General features: G+C 39.6%; 1 protein-coding gene across 3 annotated transcripts in view; it reads left to right on the top strand.

Annotated features, from left to right (window-relative positions):
• LOC128743911 (cell adhesion molecule Dscam2-like) overlaps nt 1–22,126 on the top strand; it is a 765,320-nt gene that overhangs the window by 737,855 nt on the left and 5,339 nt on the right. For all 3 annotated transcript variants that reach the window (XM_053840604.1, XM_053840603.1, XM_053840606.1), the window contains exons 6-8: nt 6,650–8,803; nt 8,866–9,249; nt 16,930–17,352. In XM_053840604.1, coding sequence (XP_053696579.1) covers nt 6,650–8,803; nt 8,866–9,249; nt 16,930–17,352 — 2,961 coding nt within the window. The remainder of the gene's footprint in view (nt 1–6,649; nt 8,804–8,865; nt 9,250–16,929; nt 17,353–22,126) is intronic.

Consider the following 22,126-nt stretch of genomic DNA (forward strand, 5'->3'; position numbering starts at 1 on the left):
AAATACAAGGTATATGTCACAAGGCAAGATAATTGCTTTCGTTGTACGAGAAGCTTTATAAAGAAAAAATCAGAGGGGTTGTGTACAAGACACGACCGCATATATAGGTGACGCAGGACTACGTAAGTGTCTTTGTAGTGATAGTAGCATGTATTCATGCTTGTAATCATTCGATTCTTCATGTATACATACTATATGCAACATATATACATGCTACATGCGTTGTATGTAACATTTATCAAAGTAGTAACATTGCATATGTTCAATTCTCAAAAGATTGTACATTTGAAAACAATTTAACAAAATCAAGAACACAAACTATTGCTTTCCTGCTACCTTACTGAAATTAAAGATTGTTTTTATCACCCATGGTTCCCCACATTTACCAATTCAATCCTATTTTATCAACAGCACATCTTTTCACTACACTTCTAATGAAACGGCATCATGCGTATTCATACAAAGTCGTATTATAACCGAGCAATAACAGCTGTAGTACATTTTCCCAACACAGATATCAAATTCGCCGAAGTTTAATCGTCTCGCAGTAAAGAATTTGCGATCTGTTGGGACAACGAACTTGTGTCATTTTTTCTGGCACACTTCCCTAACACAGACATCAAATTGGACTAGGTTTAATCGCGTTCGTAAGAAATCTGTTGGTACGAGGGGGCTTTCTCACTCTTTCTGGCGTACTTCCCAAGCAAGGACATCAAAATGGTCTAGGTTTAGCCGCGGTGTTAAGAAATCTTGTTGAGATGAGGAGACTTTGTCACTTGTTTTGGCTTACTTCCCAAGCACAGATATCAAATTGGTATAAGTTTAGATCATCGTAAAGAATCTTCCATCCAATCACGAAGCGAGAATTCTGGTAAAACATAGGTTCATTATTTTCAATTTTTCAATAGTTCAACATCAAGAACCCATACTTTTCTTCTTTTGGGTCAATTCTTAGAAGATTTTCCGATCGATTGGTGTAAGAATATTGAAAATCGATCGGAAAACCGCTGAGCTATTAACGCTCAAAACCTTTCATTTTTCGTGACGCTCGTATTTTTCGATTTTTTGGAATGACACCCTATCTCAAAACTTGCCGTAAGACGTAGTCCTACGTCAAAAATGAATTTTCCGATTCAATTATATTGTACCAACAGTTGCGCTAATGTTTCCTTCATTAAGTTTGATGTTCCTTTAACTGTGTTATTCCATATACATTGCTAAGTTGCTAAGTGAAAAAACATCGTAGCAAAACTATAGATAAGCGCCTATAGTTGTGCGCTCCAACTGCGCTTTAGATTTTGGAAAACTGGTATTTTAGCAAATAATGCTTTAATTTTAAATGGTGTAGTCTAACTAGCAATACTTCTAAAAACCTGTTTTATATAATGAATGTAATTGTTTTATCTAAAATGCTACGGTGACGAAAATATGCATCAATAATGAATAGTAGCGCAACTACTGGTACTACCACAACTATTGGATCAACTACCCTATGTACCTAGTATTGCATTAGAGTTTCGCGCCAATTCCACCTGCGATTTGTATTTTTCATGGTTCACTGAGAGAGGAAAAATGTTTTTCAGGGAAAAATGCAATGAGATATTATCAACTCTCATTTTTATCAGAAAAATGTTTTTCTTTCGCTTTGTACAAACAGGGGTCACATTGCGATTCTCGTTTCGAATGATTTTTGTTCGTTTCGACCACGTTAAACGAATGGGCGAAATGAACCAAAATCACTCGAAACGAGAATCGCAATGTCACCCCAGATAACCATAGAATCTAGTTGTCATATGAGAATAATGGGTGAGCGAAAAACGTTTATCCTACAGGTGAGTGAACATTTTAATCACTGCTTATAATATAAAAACTACTCTCAGGTGGCACAACATTGATATAAAAACTGATATAGAAATAACAAAATACACACAAGTGTTACAAACGACGAAACGAAGCTAAAATGAAACAAAAATAATCTTGAAATGACGCCAAAACGCCAAAAAAATTATACGCAAATGGTAAAAACGTACCAAAACGACATAAAAATGATACAAAACGTAATATATCATACAAAAATTATGCAAAAACAACAAAAAATCTTCGAAATACGATACAAGACTATCCAAAAATGACCCAAAAATCAATAAATTGAATGATTATGTAATAAGAAAGAAAAAAACAACTGAAGGTAATACAACATTGACACGAAAATGATACGAAAAATTATACAAATATACAAAAATTATACAAATACCAAAATGATGGTAAAATTACGTAAAAAAGTAATGAAATACAAAAATAACACGAAATGGCATAAAATGATAAAAAAGAATAAGAAAATGTTGTTGAAGTACTTAAGAAATTAACAATTAACATTAAGAATTAACACCATAATACAAAAACAACAAAAAATGATACTAAAATATCGTAAAAATGACACGGAGAGCAATCAAGTATGCAAGATAATTCACAGACAACATAAAAATACTCCCAAAAGACACAAAATATTCATCCAAAAAGTGTTACAAAAATATTAAAAATTCTAGCACTACTACAAAGACACTCAAATAATAGAAAAATATTACCAAAAGGACACCAAAATGGCGCAAATATAACAGCAAATGGCACATATACAAAACAAAAAGCCATAGAAAATGTAAAAGTAATAAAAAACAGTATTAAAATATGCTACTGTGTTTGTGTTTTAATGTTTTGCTATCTTGAACTATTGACTTTTTACTTATTTACTAATTTTATTACTAATTTGATGTTGGTTTGTACATACTATTTCACTCAAGTATACTCAGTCAATTTTTTTTTGTCAATTTAATGTCAACCAAATGATGCAAAAGCTGGTGTAAAAATGACAATTCACGAGAATGCCACAAATAAGCATAGGGAACAAAAACAATCGACACAAAATGATTCAAAAATGTACAAAAATGATATAACAAGATACAAACCTTACCCAAGTATGATTCTACAATTGATGAAGGGACGGTAAGGGAAAGTAATGAAGAAGGATTTTTTCGGGAATGAAGGGGAAGCTTTCGGACGAACAGCATCACACGCAGTACCTTGCAAGTCGTAAGGGCCTGCATAGTGTCGTCGTCCTGAAAGTAAAAAGACGTTAGATTAAACTTCTCGGTCGGTGGTTTCTACAGTAGGTGAAGGAAGAGGCACAATTGTGTGTCTAAAAATAGACCAACCCATGTCGCGCTATGGTTAATAAGGGGGGTTGTGCAGACTTCTTTTGTCCAGCGCCTCTGTGGTTCAAAGGTACACGGGTACCAGTGAGCGACACGCCCTGGCAGGTGTTGTGGGTTCAAATCCGGTTATAATCTCTGATTACAGCTCGACCCATGCACCTTCCAGCATTGGACAAAAGATAGGAGTCACAACGACAACTTGTTAACCATAGCTACCTATTACCCCCCCCCCTTCCTTTCCACCCTTCCCCTTCATTCCCGAAAAAATCCTTCTTCATTACTTTCCCTTACCGTCCCTTCATCAATTGTAGAATCATCGTTTCAAAAAAAAAAAAATATTAATATATGCCTGACCGCATTTCAAGGTCATGACTAAAGTCACGAGTTTGGTCAATTACCCAAGTAACAATCGGTGTTTTATTACGTTCTATTTATTGGCATTTATGACCAAAATTGATCATGAAAACTGCAATAAGAGTGGAATAAAACTGAGATTGTTCCTAGGGTATACATCAATGATACAAAGATGCCCAAAAATAATACAGAAATAAAGCAAAAGCGACACAAAAATGATATAAAATACACAAAAATCTCAAAAAAGTGGTAAAAATATTATACAAAGCAAAGCAAATCCAAGGTGCTACATTCCGTTATCGAAACTTGACCTTGTGTTTTTATACGACAGACTTCGCAGCCAGCTGTTAGAGTACAGGACAATTGCAGGGCCAGTTGCTACGATCCTATTGACTCTAACAGCCTCTCCCAGCTGAGATTCGAACATAAGACGAAAAATATTATACAAAGACGATAAAAAAACAAAAATAATATAAAAATGACAATGATGCCAAAAAGATTCAAATATGACATTTTCGGTACCAAACTGCCACAAAGGTGATAAAACAATACAAAAATGATACGTACCAAAAAATAACACAAAATTAATACGTAAAAAATACAAAACCGATACAGGAACAACGCAATAATTCGAGATTGTATTTAAACTAATTTTTACATCAGTTTTCTTTTCCATGTGTGGACTCATCGTAGATCTATTGTGCTAGGTTAATTTGTCTATTTTGGACAGGCGTTCGGCCTGTCCAAATCAAATGGAAATGTCCAAAATAGCATGTGCGTAACGCTTGTCCAAGATACAAAAATCATCCTAATATAGAATTCAGCTTGAAGGAATGGTAAATGAGAGTGCTGGGAATAAACCTCTTGTCACTTGACATCGAATGGCCTGATTCTACTAAGATTCGAACTCACGACCACTCGCTTGTCAAAGCAGACTCGGAAACCTTGCGGTTTCGAAGCCCTCCTCAATTAAGCCGATGATGTAGATTTTTTGTCAGTATGAAATTGATCTTGACTTAACTATTAAGGTTAGGACATTCTCAACATTCCTTTGAGTTTTTACTAAATATTGAAATAGAGACGAGTGTGTAAAGCGTGGAGTAATAGAACTGGGAGAATAAAACAAAATTCGATGTTGAACTACCTAATATAAGAGTGCGGTAGTAGTTGACTTAGTAAAACATTTGAGTACCAACCGAAATAGCATGGACGCCAGCCTCACCTGCCATTGAACGACCCAATATAATTTGGGCCTATATATCGAAATTTTCTAGTTTATCATCACCACTTTATAATTCTTCGCACCAGGCACCTCCTCACCCGCCCAGTTAGCTTCGGGGTACGATGCTGATCTAACAAGCCAGTCGTCGTAGGTCCGAATCTCAACTGGGCGGTGCCGCTATTGACTCAATAGGATCTTTACACTAGCCCCGTAGTTTTCCTGTACTCTAATAACCGGCCTCAAAGCGAAATCTTTATTATCTCTGAAAAAAGCTGATTTTATCGGGAATCGAACTGAGCTCGTTTTGTCATACTTCTTTACGAACAGCCGACGACGCCGCAAACCACAGAACCACAGCTACTGCGTACCAAGAAGGACATAATTGCACAAGTCTATTTTCTCTTCATACAATCTTCGCATCCCGTTTTCGTCGATAATGATGCCAGACAACAACCGTGCATCAAATGGGTCTTGATGCAAGACAGCTACGAATGTGCTCTCGTAAAACAACATTTGCGGTAGACAATAAACCTACAAAAGTTTTTAAATGGTATGAAATTATTTGTATCAGCTACGAATATAGTTTTACGAATGTTTTTTCAAACAAAATACGAAATTATATCATTGGCGGAACTAGGGGGGGGCTAGGGGGGGCTAAGCCCTCCCTAGAAAAGATTTAGCCCCCCCTAGAAAAGTTGACTAAGTTTTTTAATTTTTGAAAAACCAATAGTTAGATAACTATAGGTACGAAAAACTTCAGAGTAACGTTTATTTGCATGACTGTTATAAGATTCCAGGCATTAATGTGCATTAAATTTTAATATGCCGACGAAATAAAACGGTTGAAAAAAATTCCGGGGGCTATAGCCCCCCCTAGAAATGAGCGCTAGTTCCGCCAATGAATTATATTCTCAGTGTACTGCGTGTTGCAAAAATCTGTCTCTGGTCACGCCCCAGTGTGTATTTACACTTTACCACAAGATCATGAAACTATTAAACCACCCAGCTGAGACACAATTAAGATAACCAATCTTCCCAAATAAACATCATTTCAAAACCGAAACTCAATTACTTTCGAAGACATTGAGATTAATGATGTTCCCTGCTAGGCGATAGTGCAATCTTCCTTCGCTTCCCATTTACAGCAGTTTGGTCGGGGTAGTCGATTTGGAACTTTCGAAATGGGTGCAAAAAAACGCTACCAAAGCTTTAGCACCTTTTGCAAAGTGTTCTGGGATGTCTTTCTTTGTTGGATTTTTCTGACTACCACACTTTAGGTGATTGCACCAGCAGCAGCAGCACCGGCGAACAGTCGACTAACGACGCAACTTTTGTCATGAACCTTACCAGACAAAAAAAAAGAACTACCAGTCAAAGCGTAGCAAAACTTTCCCGCTCTGATCTACGCAGAAAGCGAGAGTAAACGGGCATCCAAGCTTGAGTAAAGGAAACCGGAAAAGATTTTACTGCTGTCTTCCAGCAAATACACAACATTACAAAAATTGTTTCCCATCCACTCCCCGGCTAGAAGCGAGCATGTGGTACCATTCGTGACCAGCCGGCTTCCGGGCGGGATTGTTACAGCGCGGTGGTGCCACCAAGAAGCGAAAAGCCACACACAACAAGCGAAACTAACTTACTAAGCAGTGACTTGTTGAAACTTTTCCCCCATCTGGAAGGGTATTGTGTGCTATTCCGCTTTCTTCATCCAAGTAGTGTCCCAAGAGTATGGCTACAAATCGCACTCATTTAACGACAATAAAAAGTAACGGGCTTTTCGGGAAGTAAACTTGTCCGTACAATTGGAGCTTACACAATGCACTAATGCTGCGCCGTTTTTCCTCTTTTCTTTTCACTTTTTCAGATTATCCCCGGGTGAAAATTGGACCGGAAAATCCACTGCGAGTGGAGCGTGACACGACTGCCAAGATGGAGTGTTCCGTCGATGCAAAACCGAATGTTCCGAATGTACGATGGACGCGCAATGGACGGTTCATAAGTTCCTCTCGTTCGCACTCCATTCAGCGAGTCTCCGTTCAGGATGCCGGAGAGTACGGCTGCTCCGCCGATAACGGTTTGGGTAAGGTAGGTGAACAGCTGATTATACTGGATGTGCTGTACGCTCCGGTGGTGGTTATCGAATCGAAAACCTGGGAAGCGGAAGAACGGGAAACTGTCACGATACGTTGTAACGTAACATCCAATCCACCGCCGATCACGATTGAATGGTTCAAAGAGGGCAGTCCAGATTTTCGATATGCCGGAGATATTCTACAGCTGCGAGAAGTGAAAGCTGAACATGCGGGGACCTACGTTTGTCGAGCTGTCAACATGCTTAAACCGTATGGAGGCAAGATGGTTGAACGCATCGGAAACTCTACCGTTGCCTTGTTGGTTCGTCATCGTCCGGGTCAGGCGTACATTAATCCGAACAAACCTGTGGTTCATGTTGGCAACGGAGTAACTCTAACATGTTCAGCAAATCCCCCTGGATGGCCTGTTCCGCAGTTCCGCTGGTTCAAAGATGCCGTCGGAGAAGTGTCTTCAAACACAATACTTGCCCAAGGACCGCAATATGTAATACCTAGAGCTCATCTAGGAAGTGAAGGTAGCTATCACTGTCATGCAGTAAATGAATTGGGCCATGGACCAATGGCCACTATCAAGCTAGAAGTACATCAGCCACCTCAATTCATTCACAAAATCCAGCAGCACATGACGAAACGAGTAGGGGATACCGATTTTTCGGCAAGTTGTCATGCCAAGGGTAAACCAAGACCTACGGCCCGATGGTTGAAGGATGGTAGAGATATAACCGCGGATGCTAATATGTACCGCATCAGCACCAGCAACAACGACGGTCTCAGTGGAATGGTTACCGTCCAGAGTACGCTCGTGTTCCAAGGTAAAGCACGTCCCCACAAAACCCAGCTGCTACCAAGCGATCGCGGTTTGTATACGTGCTTGTTCGAAAACGAAGTAAGCACTGCCAATCTGAGCATGCACCTTCGTATCGAACATGGTCCAATTGTCCTGCACCAATACAACAAAGTAGCCTACGAAATCAAAGAAACCGCTGAAGTTCTGTGCCGCGTGCAAGCCTACCCTAAGCCAGAATTCCAGTGGCACTTTGGCACAAATACTGCCGCCCTATCGATGTCATCCGATGGGCATTACGAAATCAACACCACCACCGATAACAATGACATCTATACCAGCGTTCTCCGGATCAACAACCTAAAACATCAGGACTACGGCGACTACACCTGCCGAGTAGGCAATTCAATTGAAACCATTCGTGCACCCATTCGATTGCAACCGAAAGGACCACCGGAGAAACCCACTAACCTTCACGCAGCGGATGTCGGTTCGAACTACGTTTCACTCGTTTGGGACCCAGGTTTCGACGGTGGCATTAGCAACACGAAGTTCTTCGTCTCCTATCGAAAGGTGGCCATTCCACATCACGACCAGCTAAATGGTGACTGCGGTATCATTCAGCAGGTGAGCTCCGAATGGATGGAGTTCGACTGCCAGCGTGACGTTCCCTGTAGCGTAACCCCACTCGATCAGCATCAAAGTTACGTATTCAAGGTGAAAGCATTCAACGTCAAGGGTAACTCGGAACCGTCCAACGAGATTGCTACCACCACAAAGGTTAGCAAAGTGCCAACGCCGCTGCACGTGGGATTCGATCCGGAAACTAGACAACTAGGGGTGAACGTCGGAGCAACCTGTCTATCGCTGATCGCCATCGTTGAATCGATCGGTTACCATGACAGTCCGATTTCTACGTGGCAAGTTGTGCAAACGATTTCGCTTGCCGCTTCCGGAAGTAAACCTACCTACAAGGAGGAAATACTGGACAATATGATATCGGCAAGGCGAAGTTCCGCCCGCTCGCTAGGAGACGATGACTTACCGATGGCTTTGGAAGAGGAAATCCCACCGCGGGTTCGAGTTAAGCTGTGCCTTAAGTCAAACCACGAACATTGTGGAGAGTACGTCGATGCCGAGAGTAAGCGTTTTGTTGATTATAATGCTATTTTTTATAGTTTACTAAACTTTTTTACATTTCAGTTGGTCCAGCTTACGTTCACGACTCATCTTTCATGGCGACGCCTACCCTGATTGCCATTGTGGTGTCCTGTGTGGTGTTCGCGTTGTTCGTCGGACTTCTGTTGATGTTCTGCCGATGCAAGAAGAACAGCTCTAAAAAATCTTCCACAGCAAAGGACTACGAAATGGACTCCGTGCGTCCTTCGATTGTGGCTCAACAGAGCCAAGCACCACCACCCTACTATCCAACAACCGGACTAGATAATAAGGCTTTGGAACATTCGATGGACCTGGCGCTGGCGATGGAGGATCAAAAAACCTCCGTCTACGCTACGCAGAACGGATACGGTTATCACTCCGGCACGAGTCATCAAGTGCCAAGTCACACTATCGTCGGTCAAGAATGTGAGTCCTAGTTGTAAAATCTTGATTCAAATGATCCGTAATCAAGTTTGAAAGCATCTTAGAGCTTGATCAAACTTTTTTCTCTACTTTCGATAGTTCATTAACAGTAGCTAATTACGTTTAGTTCACAACTTTCTCTCTTTCTGTATCTTGTTTCCTAATCGTTCATTCATATATTAATACGCAATCCGTCCCCCCTCTAGTCTCCGCCTCATGCGCGAAGTCGACTCATCGCTAGAGTGTAAACATGCAATTTGTAACATTCGTAACGTGTAATATTGAATGAATTATTTATATTTCCTTCTCGCTTTGAACATTACATGCAGGACTAGCAAGCGCTCTAACAGTTCCAGCAGGTAAATAGAAAACCGAAAAAACCGCTTGTTATTAGTGAGAGCATTTTCCGCTTTTCCTGCCCTTCAAGCGGCCCACCCCCCGCCGCACCTCCCACCGATATGTACATGCACCTCCTGCACACTCACTCGCACCACGGCGCCGCGTGCGCCGGCACTTGCAAGCAATAGCTACGTGGACATTATGAATGTTAGCAATCGCATCTCCTAGCTCTTTTCTCCTCTCTCTCTCCTCCGGCTCCGAACCATTCCGCATGCATGTTTACCACCCCGGCAGAAATCACATGGGTGTAATTTGCTTTTCATTTATTGCACGTAGCTTACGCTCCCACATGGCGCGCACAAGAGTCTTACCTATGCCGGATCTGCACAGTACAGTATTTAGCTGTTGGTAGCTTAACCCCAGCTGGGTTACAGATTAGAAAAATCGTTAGTTGCCTGCTTCAATGCTGCTTAAGAATTTCGATTAGTTAGGACCTTTGTTATTATTAGTAATTTTTTTATTGATTTTACGTACAACGAAATGTGTTTCTGAATTCCTGAGTAGCTTTCTTTCGTTTTCCTAACAATAACTTTACATTATTGATTAATGATGACAACATGACTCTACTCTACTTTCTACGTATCGTCCAAGAAAACACACGCTTTTAAACCCTTTTGCGGGTAAGGTAAAGATTAGGGAATTTTTCATAATATGTCGAAAGGACCCAAAATTTCATAACAATTTTTTACATGGACATAGTTAATGGACTTATGAAAGAATACAATTTTTACAATTGATTGTTCAAGATTGTTGAAGATTTCTGAAAATATAATGTACCATTAGCGTTGTTTTCGCCCATTTACCTACCAGATTTCATTAAATTTTGTATAAAATTTTTCAGCGTTAGAGTTGGAACTTTACTTATCAAAATTCAACTCTATATCTTAAAATAAAAACAAAGCTTGCAATCAATGTATTCATATTAAAATTTCTGGGCTATTGGTTTAGCCATTGAGTAGCAGTGTTGCTAAAACTACAGAATTTTTGATTGCCATACTTTATATTATAGAGTTTTAGCTAACTCCACTCACAAACCAAACCAACCAAAGTATATTATGTAAAGGTCTGTTACGATCAAAGCAACTCGAGTTAAGGTGAATTACAGCAAGGGTTGTGACATTGTGCTTAACAGGTTGAAGCTGGTGAAGAGACCATCATTTTGTACGTTTTTATTTGTCTTTTTCGGATTTCGCTTGACAATAGGCCGTTTGAATAAAAGAGTTAGAGCAAATGCTCCCATACGATTTAAACGGGAAAAGCAAAGCAAACTGTTTTATTCATACGGCCTAATGGTCCAATGTTTCTGGATCAGGCGGAGCTTTGGCGTGTTGGAAGGGTTCTTGTCCTTCAGCCCCACCTGTAAGTTAAGGACGGCATACCACTTCATGACATATGTTATGTGATGGCAGGATGCATAACCCGGCCAAAACAATACGGAACAGTAGCATTATTTCAAAAAAGGCAGCAGGCGGTTTTTGACACACCCATTTATGTAAATTGTCTAGTTGATTATATAGGTTGCAATAAAAGTGTCGCTTTTCAAACCACAAGTATAGATAGCCTGGCAAACCAAATATTTCTTAGCGAACTTTGACAGTTTCATATGCTTGAAAATGTCTGCCACCTTTCTCCTTTCGGTTGTCATATAAAACTCCCAGCTAACTGTGTGAAATCTGCCTTGACGAATTTCGAGGGGCAGTTCAGTTCCGCTTCCTAATCCGAATTGCTGGGCTTTTTGTTTAATTCCTGCCATTAATTTCTGTAGTTCCTGCCATCATTAAATAAGTATTCGGAGCGCACCCTGTGAAACGATGCCAAAGTACGGCATTAGAGAATTTATTTAATCACATTCATCTGCCGCACCGATCACTGTGTTTACGAGCGACACCGTGCCAGCCTTCCAGACCATACCGAGCTAATGTACGGAACCCGAGTACGTAGTCTGAGTACTAAGCCAGAGTTTTCTAACAACTCAGTCATGTACATTATATATGAATGTACTTCTTCTTCTATGAATGTATTAGATAGATAATAACGAAACACGAAATCATGTAAGGTTCGTAGGCAACGTGACCATCGATGCCAAGCCGAGAACCAAGAGACCCCGTTCGAGTTCTTTCTTTCTCAGGTAGCGAACCAATACACAGCAGCACCGACACTGCGGTCAATTTTCAAAATGCGGTACATGCATGAGTCGTTAGCAACTTCCTACTAAAAAGTGCGCTTCCATCTAAAAAGTGCGTATTAAAAAATCTATTTCTGCTCGTCAGACCAATGGCAAACAGATGGAACCGTTTTCCAAAAGAAAGCCTCTTTTCATACCGTTAGCCTCTAGAATTGTTACCGATGAACCTCCGATGAAACGTTGTCGAGATGAGCGCCTCGGGGTTTCTAAGCCGCTCCTTGTAGCCACGAAACCTTTAACCTCTGAAGCCGTAAATACTGCCCCCCGCGGGGACACTTTAAAAAGTTATTGGACACGATCTGACTCGCGTTCTTCACTTGCAACTCCACGGATTACACTCCTAACAGTGCAAACTTGAAAAATTTCGGAGACTCCCAGCTGTGAACTTGACACCAATGCACGATACTCCACCGGAAGTGATGCAGCAATAAAGCGTGACGCTATCGATGACGCCATCTGGTTTTATTACCAGAATGTAAGTGGATTGAGGACCAAACTTGACGATATCTTTCTGACAACTATTGACTGCAGCTACGACGTGATTATGCTATCAGAGACTGGTTGAAATGACAGCATAATTTAACTGTTAACTATTAACAATGTTAACAGCAACAACCGTACTTTTGGCGGTGCGCTGATTGCTGTTGCCGACCGGTATGGTTGTTCGCACATTGACGCATGTAACGGTAATAGGTTGAAGCAGGTGTGTGTTTCCGCTACCATATGGGGCCATCATTTCCTGATGTGTACTGTTTACATCCCTCCCGACAAAAGCCGGTCAGTTAATCTTATTGACGAACACATTGGCATGGTCCGTGAACACCGCAATAGCGCCTGTCAAGCTGACATTATGTGCGGCGATTACACTTAACCCCGCCTTGTATAACACAAACGCTTCCTAATAACTCGTTATTAAAGCTATGCTCGTTTTAATGAAAGCTAAACGCTACACTCTATAAGTCGTACGTTCTAAGAGTACAGTTTGGCTTACGTCGGAATCCAAAGTCGTTTTAAGGTTTTGTAAATACAATAAGAAAAAATCAGTCAACCCTATCCAACGTGGTTTACAATGGCAGAGAATCTAGAAGTGAAACAGAAGCATGAGATTTCTTTGCGAAACATTTTGCTTTTGTCTTTCAAGCTGAACAATCGTCTGATGCAGACTCGCTAGATTCTGTCGACCTGGATACGTTTGAAATTTCGCCCGCCATGATTGTCGCTGCCTTGAAAAAGTTACGTTCCCGCGCCGGGTGGAATTCCTGCTGTTGTCTTTTGTTACTGACGGCCAAAACAGCACGGAACAATCGTGGTAAATCAGAAAAGGCTGCAGACGTTTTTCGACACACCCATTCATGCAAATTTTGTAGTTTATGGTATAGGTTGCAATAAAAATGACGCTTTTTAAACCACAAGTATAGATAGCCGGGCAAACCAAATGTGTTTCAGCGAACTTCGACAGTTTCATATGCTTGAAAATATCTACCAACTTTCTCCTTTCGGTTGCCGTATAAAACTCCTGCCAAGGAAGTTGTGTGAAATCTGCCTTGACGTAAGTTGCGTCGTCTGGGAAACAGCGGACCGTTTGTTCGTCTAAGAGAAAGCCCTGTCATCTATCATGTAATAGGTTGTGCTTTTTTCGACTGGATTCAATTGTAAGTGTTAATATTTGACAGGACAGTCTTCGGAGAAATTTATCAAGACTGAAGTTTGATGTTTTCCCGACGTTTCGACACTTCGTTGGTATCTTTTTCATGGGGTAATATCATTTAGTCTTTTGTTCTGTTTTTAGGAGTGTAGGGGAAGGGCGGTAAAGACGGACACCTTAAGGTCAAGAGTCAATATCTACTCAAATATAACTGTATTGATTGCAATTTTCATACAAACTGAAACTTTAAGTCTCTGTCTAATAAAGTTACAGCGTGTACTAGAAAATTTCTTCCAAAATTTGTACTTTTTTTAATATTATAAACATTATGTATAAATCAGAGTTTCTGCGCATGGGCGGGAAAGACGGACACTTGATATGGGAAAGACGGACACTCGCGAAAAGGTGTCACGCGCCGACGAATTATCAGTATTAAGAAAGATTAACACATTTCATCATGTATTTAGGAAAGAATTGGCTTGGGAAAACCCCCTACCCAATTCCCCCTTTGAGCGACGAAATAAAATGGTTCCCTGTTATAATCTTCAATATTTTAATTGGTGATGAATTAATCGTTTCTAAAAGTTGGCCTATTCCAACTGTTAAATGACTTCTGGATACTTTTACATGTATAATATGCAAGTATTTGCAATTTAAATCGTTGTTAGGCAAAATGAATACGGAATCTTTGTGTCCGTCTTTCCCTACCTTCGGGTGTCCGTCTTTCCCGACTTGAATACCATTTTTTCAAACTTTAATAACTTTTTACTGAATATTCAAAAATTCACTAGATTTCCAATGGACATTCAGTGAAGGGTCAAACTAACGTAATGTCGTCAATATAGCACGAAAGTATTGCTTTTTAACGATTTACCCGCTATTTTCTTCACACACAAAATTACATCGGTTAGCGTATTTAGGCATTTTTTCTTTGTTTTGCTTATAAATTTGACAGCTGCGCTGCAAGAAATCGGCAGTTCAATTCAAAAGTGTTTATTCAGTCTATAGAAACATTTCCCATCATTGGTTTGCTTCAAAAAATTATTGTTTATGAAATATGATAAGTGTTCGTCTTTCCCGCAGTGTCCGTCTTTACTGCCCTTCCCCTACATATTAAGGTCATGGAGGGTAGTAGTTGGTACATGAGTTTGAATATTTAAAGCATTTAAAAAAGTTTTTCCTGCTTTGTAGCTGTACCTGTACTGCGGAACACTAAGCGCTTCTTTTGATATTACCCCTTGAAAAACACACCAACAAAGTGTCGAAACGTCGGGAAAACATCAAACTTCAGTCTTGATAAATTTCTCCGAAAACTGCCTTGTCAAATATAAACAGTTATCATGTGATATTACTTAAAATTGGTATGAAGCAAATAACAAATGATGTGGTCCAGTAACGGGACACATAGAGCTTTCAAATGAAGTGAAAAACAATTGGCGACCGTCTTGGAGCTGTCTGCCATATTGGATTTATCAGAAAATCGCCTTTTTCACCATGAGTCCACTAGCCAATTTTAATTTCATGCTCACCATTGAAAAGCCGAGAAAACATGCTGTAGGAAACATCAATCAATGTTGATGTGCAGGGGATTTAACCCGATTAAACAACTAATTTTCTGTACCAAGGTTTACTATTAAATGAAATATGAACCTCCAAGTTGGCCTTGAGGTACGACTTTGATCTAACTAGCCGGTCGTCGTAAATTGTAATTGTCTTGTACTCTTGCAGTTGGTTACGAAGACTATCAAATAAAAAACAGAAGGTCAAGTTCCGAATACGAAATGTAGCACCAAGACTTTCTTTTTTTTTCTTCGATGCTAGACCATAATGTCGCTAGAGCCTATAACACTTTGAGTCATAATTTCCACAAATTTTAAAATCTAAAACAACAATTTCTCAAAGGCGAACATAAGAATTCTATTACCCAAGAAACAAGCTGATTGAAGCAAAATATTCTCTTTAATTCAAACCTTTGATTGCCTTAAAATTCACGGATTCGTAACATGCTCTTAACATGTTTCCTTCTAACTTGATTCAACTCGCAAATCCGCCAACCAGAAAAATATGCGTTTTCCATTACCTACAATTCTCAAAAACAAATTGAATTAGTTCCGACAATCCACATGCTTCCACTCGTAAATCTTACGCTGGTGAAATTTACATACTGTCCATTATTCATATAAATCACTCAGTGGCAGTAGAAACTATTCCGTATGATTTATCACCATAATCGGTTTATTACAAGTGGTAAAGCATTAATTGAGCATTAAATCAAGACTCCAGATTTCATAGAAGCAAATTCCACCATAATTCACTTATACAAACAGTAAAAGAACACTCGAATCAATCGTTCACACAAAAGTCACGTCAACCGGCTCAAATCAACTCCCTCGCGCTAAAGCAACCGAAGGACCCCCCCAGCAGCGAGGCCCATTAAACACCCGGCAGGCAGGACGATGGCAAGGCTAAGCCTTAAAATTGCTAAACATGTAAAAATTATTCTGCTCATAAATATCCACCGCACACACACACTGTTGGTATATCCTGCAGCGACCACCGCCTCGGCCGAGCCCCGAGCAGGAAACGCTAACGACTGTTGTGTGCGAACATACTTTTTCACCACGTCGTCCCGAGGAAAACTTCAGACGCACCGGGATAAGCAAAGCAATTAAACTATACGAGAACTGCATAACTAACTGATCGCCCGTTTCTTTCCTTGGTGCGGTGCGCGATGTACAACGAAGGCAAAATTGACGGCGGTCATTTAGAACTGATGCGACTACTACTGTTGCGGTCAGTTTTTTACATAAATTTTCAAATCAAGCGTCCTAATGTCTAGCGACAACTGTACCGAAACCGAACGAGAACTTTGCCAACTAGAAATCTATTGTGCTTCGCCCCCTGAAGACCAAGCGCTGACTGCGCTACTGCGCCTGGAAGTAGTGTAGTTTCCTTCGTTCGCTTCCCGTTACTCCAGTTGCAGATTCGTCCGGAAACTGTTCCGTTGTTTGTCGATCTTGATGGAGAAAAGCGGTTTCGTGCCGAACGAGCCCGCTGTGGGGCTCATGGGGACGTGAAAAAGTGAGCAGGAATCAGGAGAAAAACCAAGCCAGAACAGAAACCGAGCGGGAAACTGGCCCGGAAAATTGGATTTTATGATTTAATGTTAACAACACGACTATAATACGGGAAAGACTAATTGTGTTTTATGGTTGGTCGTAGGAATAAGTTTAGCCATTTTTCTCATGTTTTTTTTTCGTTCGCTTTCATCCTTCCATTCAATCGTCAGAAGTAGTTTTGTGCACACGTAATCTCCTTTTATTCCTTAGTAGAATTTTAAATACTGCTGATAGGTGTAGCAATTACACATAGTGATTTGTAACGTTTCGAGATCCACAACGTATTTAAATCAAAACTTTTCTCATTTTTGCTCCTTTCGTTTTCACGACACCAGGGGTCACGATGGGTTACGCGGAAAACAGCTACACCAACTCGAACAACGGAGGAAGCGTCAATTCACAGGATTCAATTTGGCAGTTGAAGATGTCGGCAGCTCAGGCAGCACAAGCCGCCGCAGCCGGGGGAGGTACGCTGATGTCGGCTCATCATTACGCCGAACGGCAAGCGCCGATGCCGGCAACCAGCACGGCCGGCCTGTCGTACGGCGGGTACGATCCGTTGGTGCATTCCGCCTACGGCACTGTTGAAGACTATGCCAGCTATCCGCACCTAGCGACGACGCCTAGTCAGCAGGGACCCGACGATGTGTATCAGCATGCGTCGCGTCAGAGTCAAAATCCTTCGCGGCAGGACTACTGCGGCGATTCCTACGCGTCTGTACATAAGCCGAAGAAACGACTAGATCAACCTCACCTAGGTAAGTTAAATAACTAGGATCAATTGCCAATTGCTGCACAGCTAAGCACTCGTCTACAGCAATTTGATGATTTTGAACATATGAAAGCAAATTTTATTTGGCAAAACCGCCTACTCTGCCGATAAACTAAGGCGTGGTACACTAATTACGTAACGTAAAAATTATAGTTTTTTGACCCCCTCCCTCCCCTATGTAACAATAAGTAACGCTTGGCGTAGCCCGCCCTTTAAATTACGTAACGTTAACTAAACCTCCCCCTTCCCCTAGCATTGAATGAAAATCGCACAATCCGTTTATTTTTTTTTTTAGTTTTGCAAACTCAAGAAACACATCGGTTCTACATTCCTATCAACTGTATGATTTAACACAACCAAGTCTGAGTTCAGAACAAAAATTTTGATCAAAATGGATTTGATCAAGTGGAAATCAAGGCCAAAATAGAGTTACACAGCTGAAACAGCAATTAGGCATCACCCTATGTTGCATGTTGGGCCAAACGGTTTTCAACTGCTCAGATTTATTCAGCAAAAAATAATTCCGTATTTTTTCAATTTGATCAATTTGTTACATAACTCTTCTCAAGACTCCCCCTCCCCCCCTCGTAACAAAAAGTAACGCTAGCTTGTCCTCCCCCCCTCTGAGCGTTACGTAATTTGTGCACGAAGCCTAATATAAAATAGGTTCCCATAGCCATCTGTGTGAAATTCCTTACAAAAATCGTGTAAAATGCGTTTTCTGCATAGCAACTCTACACCCAATTGCACACCAAATTAACCTTCAAATTTTATTATTGCACACCTTACGCTCAAATGTTGCACCGTTTTGATTTGTTTTGATTTTTCGTCATTATTGCTTTAGCATTATTGTCAAGTTGTTTTATTTATGGACAAAGCCGCTTATATATACATACTTTAGGATTACCTTAGCATTCATTAAAACCTGGAAACTTCGCCATAAACGGTGAAAACGGGAAAAATCGCTATTCGGAAAACTGCGGCTCCCACCGCTTGCGTTGATAAACAAAAAGCAACATCGCGGAGAAGTGAACTGTCATGATGAGAGTTGCAGAAATACAGGGGTTAGGACAAGCAAAACAGGCGTGCAATAAAATTGGAAGGAGTTTCGTTAGTTGTTCCAATTATTGAACTTACGAATTTGTCGGCAATTTGTGTTAGAAAGAATCAATTTTATTCAATTAATGAGTATAGTAAGTTTTTATCAATGCTACGAAACCCACAAGAACATGTTTATTTGCATCAAACGATTGATGAAAGCTTATTTTGTAAATCAACTTTCTTAATAATTTTGACAAGAAAATCGTTTGGTAAAAGTGAAATTTGGACTCGTGTACGAAAATTTGTTATGAAGCTTAAAAATCAAGCTGATTTACTAGGAAAATAGTAACATTCTGATGAATAATTAAATTAGCTAGCCGATGTTGTTGTCAAATTACATTCAACATAATAAACCATGGTGAAAAGGTGCAAACAATACGAGGTGTGCAACAATTGGGTGGTGTGCAATATTTCGCAAATTACCCTAGTGATTTTTTGTTTGTAAAATAAGTGACAGTATCAGTATTCGCTTGGCAGCATTTAGGGTAAAGTGGTGCAGAACGCACCGCCTAAGCAAAACATAATTTTGCAGAGCAACGGTGTGCTTGTTCTATGTTTTTCAACTTCTAGAAGACTTTGGGCTCTTTTTTGCACATGCTCCTGGTGAAAATTCCTTTCAAATACCGGTATTTTTTATTTTTGACGATTTCTAGCAAGAGTCAAAATCATTACGTGGCACGCTAAACTTGCCTTCTGAAACCCCCATATGCCAAATTTGGTTCCATTTGTTTGATTAGTTCTACAGTTTTGAAGAAATTTTTATTGCATTTGTATGGGAGCCCCCCCCCCCTCTTAGAAGGGGAAGGGGTCTCAGTACACCATAGAAAAAAATCCTGTCTTCTGAAACCCCCACATGCCATTTTTGGTTCCATTTGCTTGCTAGTTCTCGAGTTTTGAGGAAATTTGTGTGTCATTTGTATAGGAGCCCCCCCTCTTACGCCCTCCTTAAAATTGCTCTTTTATCCCCCCAATTAAATTGCTGGTCATTTTAACTATCCAACGAGATATAAATTGTTCAGTTTCGTTCAGTAGTTTAGTAATTATTAGCATTTGAAATCTTTCATTCAAACGTTACACTTCTATTTTCGTTTTCACAAAGTGCTACCCAGTCCCAGTATAATAAACAAAGACGTAGTCCTACGTTAAAAGGTCTCAAAATATTCTACCTTGGGTTTTTTGAAAAATTCAACTTTTAAGTTTAAAATGGGGGCATTCCCTCTCAAGTGATCTTACCCGTTGTAATCGACCAGCTCCGATTTCAACCAAATTTGGTATAATTGCTCATTCTGACCCCACATTCAATTTCTCAAAGATTTTTACGGATTGATCAATCTCCCTTGTAATGTCGCTTCTCTATCTTTCTCAGATTTTCGAAAAAATTCATTTTCCACTGCATGTCACAGCAACTTTTGACAACTAGGCGTTAAACACATCCCGCGGAATTACATATAATTTCATGTTGAAAGTAGGCAACTCGTATTGCATAAACTCCTAAAAGTAGGCTTAAAAAATAGCGGAAGCGTTTGTTATAGTGCGTTTGTTTGCTAGGATATAATGCGTTCATATCTCAACATAATTGGCAACAAAATTTATACTTTTGTTTTTCTCCAACTGATGTGTGATGGAATATTGCATGTTAAACAATATACAATTAGGTTTAAGGCAAACTCTAAGTCCTATACAATACATAATATTGCTACATTTTTAATAAATAATCTGAAACAAAAGATGTACTACAAATTAAAAATATATTATAACAGTTCGATCCCGCTGTAGTGCATTTTACCCCTTTTTTGTTTTTTGCAATTTGTGTGAAAAACATGCCTAGTGAATGCCGTTTTTATGATAAATCATCGAGTATGACAGTATATCGATTAGATAGACTGTATTTATTATGAAATTTGCATACCGAATAGTAGTAAAAGCTTAAGAGAAAACCATGATTTCTTGATTCGCTTGATTTTATTGGATGTGGCTATATTTGATGCTTTTCCATGCTACACAATTATGAATTAGCTTGTTTTACATCAAAATAAAATGCATTCATACCTAATTTTATAAAATAGTTTCCGCATGTTTAAACAATTAATAGCACGGGCCATTATACCCCACCGGTGCGTTCTGGACAGCCTTCCCCTACAGTTGTCCATATTATTGGCAATATACTTAAGGAAAACATTTACACTGGTAGGGTAAGGAACGAGTTAAGCAGTGTCACCTGTTTTAAACAGTTGAAAATAAATGAGCCAAAAATGCACTTTTTTATTCATATTTCCAAAATCTTTTGATAAGGACATAATCATGAATCACTTAGCCATAGTTTTCATTTTCACAAACACAATTTACTGTGTTTCCAACAGGAAATATGATGAATTAAAAATTGTTGTCCAAAAACGTACATTTTTCAGCTGCTGAAAACAATCGCCGCCTCGCTACTAAGCAATTCATCACATTTTTTAACACTGATTTCAGTGAAAGTCTAAAAGTCAAGCACTTAACATTCACATACCAAATCATTCAATACAGTTTTTTCTATAATCTAAAGTTTTGTTACTAGCCGAAAATCTTATTATTGTATAACAAAACTGACAAAAAATTCTGAATCGATGGGACCTGTTCAGCAGTAGCAGCAACGGCAGTGAAATTCGTAAACTATCGTGTTGCCAAAAGACTGATTTGAATCTGGAAATAAGAATTATAGGTTTGAAATTAACTGAAACCTTTAATGGTAAAAACGTGGTTCAATACTTTCAAGAGAAATTATGTTCATAATTAATTTTTGTTTCAACAGAACAACAGAAAAGACAGCTTTTTCAAACATTTTCGACGATTTTCTCAGTGATTTAATGAAGCAACGATGTGTTTCAATGTTATTTGCTTTGACAACACTGTTTTGTAGTCGGACCGTGTGCCCTGCTATGTTTGCCTCTTTTGTTCTCCCACCATTCTTATGAAGAGCAAGTGAGACGTCAAACTCGCGGTTTCCCATAAGAACACTGGAGAATAAAATAAACGACGAATACAGTTTGCCGAACGGTGCGGTGAGTGTATGCCCCGATAAACAACTTAGACAGATGGCATTTTACGCATCTACCGACCAAAAATATCAAATCTATTAATGCAGATGCCGATTAGTAGGTCGCGGATAGGAACACGAACTGAATTGGGGGAAAAATTCGAGGGATTTTTCATGGGGGCGTATAAAAATTCAGATTTCAGGACTGTTTAAAAAAGCACCTTGAGGGTGAAAATATTTTCGGTCTGATCAAAATTAGTTCCATCGCTCCTACTTTTAAAGCGAAAAATCAAAAGTTTAGCTCAATAATAGTGTCTTCCAGTGGTAACAGCTTGAAGAACTAAAGGTAGCAAGAAAATTGGTATGCTGATATCCCCCACTTAGTCAACCCAGCGCTTAGTCAAGCGCTTGTAATAAGATAAAACAATCAGTGACCCGCTTAGACTGCTTAAAACCAGTTCTTTACCCTAATATGCTTCGTCAATAACGCAAAATGCCGTTGCGTTGCATCTAAAGTTGTCGGCATGTTGCCTTACATGTGCGATAAATATTTTAACGTAGAAGTACGAGAAATGAACATGTAACGAAAGTGGTTAAACGTTCGTCTTCTTAGATGACGTTGACGATTTATCACGGCAGATAT

The sequence above is a fragment of the Sabethes cyaneus genome, chromosome 3 (genome assembly GCF_943734655.1).
Source record: "Sabethes cyaneus chromosome 3, idSabCyanKW18_F2, whole genome shotgun sequence".
Classification (NCBI taxonomy): Eukaryota; Metazoa; Arthropoda; class Insecta; order Diptera; family Culicidae; genus Sabethes; species Sabethes cyaneus.